This window comes from Anopheles bellator, chromosome 2 (assembly GCF_943735745.2).
Source record: "Anopheles bellator chromosome 2, idAnoBellAS_SP24_06.2, whole genome shotgun sequence".
In the NCBI taxonomy this organism is placed as follows: Eukaryota; Metazoa; Arthropoda; class Insecta; order Diptera; family Culicidae; genus Anopheles; species Anopheles bellator.
In genome coordinates this window covers 14787951-14795462 of record NC_071286.1, presented here as the reverse complement: position 1 = coordinate 14795462, position 7512 = coordinate 14787951, and the positions used below count along the sequence as shown (strand labels likewise).

The 7512-nt window shown below is 52.9% G+C and overlaps 2 protein-coding genes across 2 annotated transcripts in view; one reads left to right on the top strand and one right to left on the bottom strand.

Moving 5' to 3' along the window:
• Positions 1-7512, top strand: part of LOC131212908 (flotillin-2) — a 129853-nt gene that overhangs the window by 80020 nt on the left and 42321 nt on the right. The window lies entirely within an intron of this gene.
• Positions 1-7512, bottom strand: part of LOC131211339 (glucose dehydrogenase [FAD, quinone]-like) — a 34144-nt gene that overhangs the window by 17186 nt on the left and 9446 nt on the right. The window contains exons 2-3 of the mRNA XM_058204765.1: positions 7057-7307; positions 5643-6991 (exon numbers count right to left, since the gene is read on the bottom strand). Coding sequence (XP_058060748.1) covers positions 5643-6991; positions 7057-7307 — 1600 coding nt within the window. The remainder of the gene's footprint in view (positions 1-5642; positions 6992-7056; positions 7308-7512) is intronic.

Sequence of the window (7512 nt, the reverse complement as noted above, 5' to 3'; positions counted from 1 at the left end):
GGGAAATATTGCAAGGATACAGAGTCCTTAGGAACGTGTCCTTTGCAAAGGTTGCGAAATGCCGTTTTCAGACACATTACCTGGGGTTTTTTTTGGTAAGTGCTGCTAATGATGGGGTCGGGTTTAAGGATTTCCTTTCGACTACCACCCAAAAAATCCGGGTAGTTATTCTAATCGCGGCCACTAAACGCTACCCTTTCGGAGGCACAAACGAACCCCCCCACGGGTCGGTCGTCCGGCAGCGCGAAATGCAGGTAGCCTGACGTGAATTATGGATGTTGGTTTCTTTGGCCGCGCGCTGGAAATCTGAAACTTAAATAATAAAATCAATAAACGGGGCCCGAAACACTTCCGGGGGGCGCCTTTGGGTCCTCCGGGGCCGGCATGCGGGACGTGTGGGGGGCCCTTGCTGTCACGCCTCAGCAACCGGCGGATAAATCACGCAGCCAACTGCCATTATGCTCCCTCCCATCGTTGGGCCCCGTTGGGCGCTCCGGCCATTTTCCGATGCATTTCCGCGGCTGTAGACTGTAATTTGCTTCCCTTGCGCTTTGTTACAGTTTTTACTTTCATTCAAGTTCAAGTTGCCGATGGTTTCGTTTTTAATGTTTACTTTGCGCACACCGCCCGACCGTCCGCCCGTCCGGCCAGAAAGTGCTCCCTCCGGAGGCTCCGGAAAGCCCGCAGCCGGCCGAACATAATCACAATTAAGCCGGAACTGTTCCGGTGCCTGCGAACGTGCTATGGCCGGGCATGGTGACAATGGGCTCCACCAAAATGTGGTGCGGTTGGGTGGCCTCCGCTGGTTAACGATTTGTTTACCCTGTGTCCGGGAATAGTTTGCCGCCACTTTCGCGCGGTGTCATTTTTGCATTACGCGCCATGCAATTAAACGCAACACGGATCATTACAGGGCCCGGCGTGGGCCTCTGACCTAGAGGCATCCCCGCCAGCCTACCAGCCAGCCGAGTCGTTCCCATGGCAGTCGGCCATTGTTTAAATACTCCCCTCGGCCCCCTCAGGGTATCATCTGCCGCCCGAGAGATTCGACGAGCCTCTCGGTAGTCGAAACGAATTAATTCGCTACCAGGAGGCAGCATGCAGGTTAGATGGTGGCCCTGACGAGGCTCCAATAAACCGCACACATCATCGAGCGCGAAAATGCGGTCAATGTTTATGCTGGCGCTGATCGATAGCCGCGCCCAATTCGGCACGATGCATCCGCTCGGCTCGGTGTTTCCATCAAGGCGCCGGGCGCCACCACCACCGAGCATAATCCATCGGCCACGCGTATCGTCCGCGGGGCCCATATCTGTGTGCTCAATTAATAGCGCCGCGGAATGGCCGTGTCGTGGTGGGCCAGAGAAAAGAAAGGCCACTCGTCGACTCGAAGGCTAATTTTTCTCACGTTTGTTGCGGGGCCCAAGCTGCTTAGTCTTTGCTTTGGCCCCGTCCCCTCCTCCGGGCGCCACCGCTTTCTTCTCAGGCGGCTGCGGCCACGGGCGGGCGAGAGAGTTGATGATTGAATATTAATCGTTTTTGATAGGTTTATTACTCTGTTGCTTCGGGCCCGCGCACAGCAGCAGCAGCAGCAGCGTGTAGGCCCCCATTATGGCCTTAATTATGTGAAACGTCCGCCCGATCGATGTCAAAAGCTGTGCGGAATTGGTCAGTTCGCTGATATGGAGTGTTTGTGTGTGTGCGCGGAGAGACACTTGGCAAAGCTGCGAAGTGTGTGCCATTTCTCATTAATTTGGTGTTTTTGTTGTTCCGGGGGTAACTGTGGTGCGCCTCTCACTGTGGAGTGGCTTTGTCGTTCCCGATTAAGCAGCACCGTTCGAGAGAGCGCAAACGGGACTTCCTTAACTTATGCAATTGGCCATCGCGTGGTCAGCCTAATCCGAGGTAAGTCTTCTGAATACAACTGGGGGGAAAGCAGTTCCCAGCCAAGTGCTTTAATTGTATCCTGAACCAGTTTTGCTTTGTGTCCAGACGAATTGTCATGGAGCCAAATTAACGCACCGTGGCTTCTGGCCCTTTCTGATCGTTTTTCGATCAATGCATGGTTCTGAATGAACGGTTTAACCAGGTTTAATAGCTTGTGGTACACCATACCTTTCTGGTCCCATCCCAAAGTGCTTATTTACGAGTCTTCTTACGCTCTTTGTTTGTGAAGTCAAAATTGCCCTTTTTACATTTTTTAAACCGCTGCCAATGTTGTAATGTAATGGTGTAATGTTGCCAAAAACCATAACCGTTATGACTGATCGTGCCTCCTTTCTGTCTTATGGCTTCATGAGTTATGGATTGATTAAAGGATTTGTTGCGAATGCCACTTAACGTGCATCGAGAACAAGAGCTCTCTCGGGATTATCATTGTGCTGCTCCACATCACACCGGGGCGATGTAACCTCGAACGGTGTGTACGTTGCATAAGGCACTCGGCCCCTGATGTTTTTCGTGTTCGTCCGACGCCCGGTCAAATCTTCTCCGGTTCGGTTGGTCACTTCTTTGGGATTGGCTACTGACACTACACAGTTTTATATCACACTCGCCCACCCGTTTGAGGTTGATCCAAACTTTATTACGCAATCGGTGCGGCATCTTTCCTCGAAATGTGATTGCTTCAGCTCGAAAGGATCGAAAGGATGGCTATCGAAGCAAGTAGTGGAATGTTCGCGAATTCCGCGCACACTGTTTTTCCAAAACGTTGCTCAGCCCCTCGGTTGACCGAACGATTTCGCAAGTGGTCCGCTAAATTCGTAATGTACTGCCACCAGAGTCAGTCTCTTACCTCGCTACACCCCGGAAGCGCGGGGATGGCGGCGTCCCCACACGCCGTGCCGTGCCTAATGATGCAATGTAGCGCACCGCAAGCAACTCATTTAGCAACGCAATTGTAGATCATAATTAAGCAATTCAATCGGCCGCCCAGTGAGAGAGGGTGCTGGCCCCGTGAATAGAAGGGAAACATAAAACACCGCGCGGAAGGAAGGTAATGTGAAACCGGGACATAGCTGTCACTCTCCCCGGGGCACCTACCACTGGGTCGATCGTGCCGGAGATCTCATGTCGGCCGCAACGAGGCTAAGACCTCTTGAGAAATCAATCTCAAGCGACCGTGTGCGCGGCGCAAATCACAACCTGTGCAACTTCCTTCCATCCGCATTCGCTTCCTTCCTTCGGGCAGTAATAGTAGCCCTCTGGCGCAACCGATGGCGGTTGCGGTTTCTAGCACTTTTCAGCAGGTGTACACGGGTCGCGGCCCGCCCGGAGTAGATCGAACTACTTCTGCTCAAGCATCCGTAAATAATGCACTTAGACCTAGGGACCGGAGACCTAGTTGGCGCCGGTTTGTGGACGACGAAGGGAGCGCAAATCGAATTACAAGCCGCCAAAGCGCCGGCATTAGGAAAGTGAGGCCTGGGTTGCCTGTCGACCGTCAAAGACGTGGACGGTGCAACTGTGTTGCGAGTACACGCCCGTGTCGTGAGTGTAAGGTGACCAGGCTGGTCAAGGTTAATTTCTGCTCACACCCTTCGTGTATGACGCGGTTACGGTCGCCGGGCTTTCAAGTGTTTCGTCAGCGACTGGCACCCGTGGAGCTAACGTGCTCAAGAAATCATAATCACGGCACGCAGATCAGCGTGATCTTCGGACTCTGCGGAATGCGAAGATTTGGCGTGCCCGCTGGCCACTTTGGGCAAACCCGTTGGGGCCAGTGTCACCGGCGGCGTGTTGACTTGCGTCACAACATTAACACGGGGGAAGACATTGATCATTGAGACCCCGGTGTTTGCGTAAACCCCGGAGAGAAGTGGCTGATCTTGAGCCACCCGTGTAGTACGACCTTCACGCAGGCATGTTAATATGGGCACGTCAGCCAACCAGCCACATTGCCAGCAGATGAAGTTCAGCTTTTGTGGAGCACAACAGGGTCGTTTTGGAAGTTTCGAAATTCGACCGCCCGTCTGTGTGCACTGCCCAAACAGCGCCTTTCCCAACAACAGACAGCCGGCGGGGACAACCAGTTCTCTAGCCACAGCGGCCGCCGCCTGGCGATCAATGGCGGAAAAAAGGGGATCGGATCCGGGGGTGTTGGGCGACTACGGGAGCGGCTGTTTCGTTTTTTTTTCGGGGAGCGAAAGGTTTCCGATAAACGTTCCGCCGTTGCATAAGCTTGCTTGTTGTTGCCGGAGGTTACTTCCTGGGAGAGTTTCGAGGAAGCGGAATCATCCGGTTAGAAAACTGTCACGCCGCTGGCTATAGCGTGCGAGGGTTTTGCTTCGTGTCTCTCGCCAGGATCCGATACAAGATTGCTCTATCGGTTGCATCACCAGACGTTGCGATCGGACAATCTTTTTTGGGCGGCTCTGGCCGGAATGAAATATTTAAATTTTATTTATGGTCTCCGTGATTGGCGGCCATCAAAACTAATGGATCGATTCCGCTGATGTGCGTACCGTCGATTGCAGCACTCTCTTAACTGGTTTATTGGTCTCCATAGCGAGGTTTTGATAAATTTTTCAAAGGTACACAAGTGAAATTTTAATCTCAATCTTATTGGATGGTTTTATTGTATACCTTTCTTTCTTCTGTATCCGGCATCACATCCGGCGAGTGGACCTGGCCTGTATTATACTCATAATGATAATCCTTTTCCGTTGCATAGGTCGGTTGTTGTTAGTCCGATTGTTCGCGATTTCTATAATTACATTTGCGCTGTCCGCAACATTTTATTGTGAACATTCTACATCAAACATCGTTTACGTCCACCAGAAAAAAAGGCGTGATCATCTGACGAAAGCGATTCATCTCAAACGACCAAAGTTGTGTTAATTAACATTCCTTCATTCTTATCGTAAACTTTGGTTGCTAGTTTTTGGGCGGCTCTGTAAAATGGCATTCCATAAAAAAATGCTCAAATCCGATTGCTATAAAATGTTCGGTACCATATTTTCAGATGCACAGCGGATTGCATAGATCGCGGGGTTGGTTTGAAATACCTTACATTGCATATACCCCCGAATGTAGGCAACGATCTATCATATTCAAATTTGGAAACGTTTTGAACCACGAGCTACATTTCCGTAAATAAACATTATAAAGTAATGTGGTTTTCAACGAATTTTATTTCAATTCTTGCTACGGCGTACCGTAACAATATTCGCGTGAGTAAAAACGAGCTAAAATTAATGACGCAACACCTACAGCCTACTTACTTTAGTCAGTCAGATTGTTTCCATGTTCTGCTTTTGCGCACATTGCATTTCGCACAAACATTAGCTACGAATCCTACCTTGCCTTGATCACCTAGTCAAACTAATCCTATGGTAACAGGTCGCAAACGAATGTACACAACGTGCCTCAACTAACCCTAACGGAACCCCGAAGGTCTGAGGAAACCGGCGCGGCTCTAGGATTGGTGGAGCATCAAATTTGGCATTAGATACAGGACTAATTGGTGGGCCACGCCTCTCTCTCACTCTCTCTCTCTCTTTCCTGTCTCGCTCTCTCTTTCTCTCTCTCTGTGTCACCGTGGCACTGTTCGGCGGTCATTATACCCTCCGGAAGGACTCCTAACTAGGAGCGGTTTCGGTTGACTTAAGCGCTACTTCGTCACCACCGCAATGAAGTGTTACGTTGGCCGCACTGAGCGTTTCGTTTGCCGCACTGAGCGTTTCGTTTGCAAACTCTTGCCGCTTCCCTCGCCGGATGTGGTTCTGCAGCCACAGCTCCTTGACCAGATCGGCCCCCTTCTCGCCGATCATAATGACCGGTGCGTTGATGTTGCCACTGGTGATCCGTGGCATGATGCTGGCGTCTATGACGCGCAGACCCTTGACACCGTACACGCGCAGCTTTGGGTCTACCACGGCCCACGGGTCGTCTGGCGGCCCCATCTTGGCCGTCCCCGACATGTGGTAGATCGTCATCGTGTACTGGCGGATCGCACAGTCCCAGTACTCGTCGGTGAACTCGGGCAGATGGCGACAGTTGGGCACCTGCTTGCTGTGGAACCGCGCCCCGAACCGCTTCATGGCTTGGGTCTCCCCGAACGCGATCGCTGCCTTCACGCCCTCCCGCAGTACGCCCACATCGTCCGGGTGCGTCAGATAGTTGTGATAGAGCAGCGGATACCGGAGCGGGTTCTTCGACTGCAGCCGAATGAACCCACGGCTCTTGGGGCGCAGCATCATCGGAAACACTCCGAACACGTCTTGGTTGTTGATGGCGCTGAACATGTCGTCGTAGAACTCGTCCTTCAGTCCGTGCGCCTTCTTCACCTGGTCGCCTCCGTCCGACGGGGTGGAAGCGCTCGTCAACATGAACTCTATGTCGGGCCAATCGTCCGACTGGTTGGCGTACTTGGTGCTAATGAACCCGACCGCCTCCAGCCCAATACTGCTCGTCAGTGGTCCATCCTCGGTGACGGCGTAGCGTAGGGCCGAGTTGAGGTTCACCAGTCGGTTCATGATCACCGACACTGGTTGATCGATGCGGAACACCAAACCGCCGACTGCGATATGATCCTGCAGGTTCTGCCCGACACCAGGCGCATCGTGCATCAGCGGCACTCCGACCCGCTCGAGGTTCTCCCGAGGCCCAATGCCCGATAGCATCAGCAGATGGGGTGATCCGATTGCGCCAGCCGAAAGGATCACTTCGCGTGTCGCAAACACCTGCTGCACCTTGCCGTTGCGGATGAACTCCACGCCGAGGGCACGCCTCGTTTCCGGATCCAGAATGACGCGCGTAACGTGTGCGAACAGAGCCACGTGTAGGTTCTTCCGATTGCGCACCGGTCGGAGGAACGCCTTCGAGGAACTGCAGCGAGCACCGCGGCGCATGGTGAACTGGAAGAACGCGAACCCGGTCTGCTGTTCGCCGTTCACGTCCACAATGTCGTAACCCATCTCTTCGCCCGCCTGCAGAAACGATACCCCAAGTGGCGTCAGGTATGGTGCGTCCTGGACCTGCATTAGTCCTCCTAGAAAACGAGGCGAACAGAGAGAATTAGTAACCGCACACCGAGTGGACCGACCATCATCTTACCTGTTCCGTGCTGCCGTTTGTTGCGCGCCAGGTACGGATTCCGCTGGTCTTCCGACTTGCGGAAGTACGGCAGGACATCCTCGTAGCCCCAGCCCGGGTTGCCGAGCGCGCGCCACACGTCAAAGTCACGCTTGTTGCCGCGCACGTACAGCATCGTGTTGAGCACGGACGAGCCACCCAGGACCTTACCGCGCGTCCAGCAGCACCGGTTGTCCTTCATCGCCTGACATGCCGTCTTCTGTGGCTGGGTTCTGTTTGAGTGGAGAAACACAAAAAAAAACGATCTGTCAAAAAAACGGTTGGTTGAAACACCGTCGAAGTCCGATCAATTGGTCTCCTTCTTCCATTCGCTTATTAAGCATCGTTTTAGGATTGAAAAATGATCAACGCTAGCCGATGGTCACGTGGTCCGACCGGTTTCAGAAGAAGCGCTTCGACCTTCTACAGCGTGGCTCC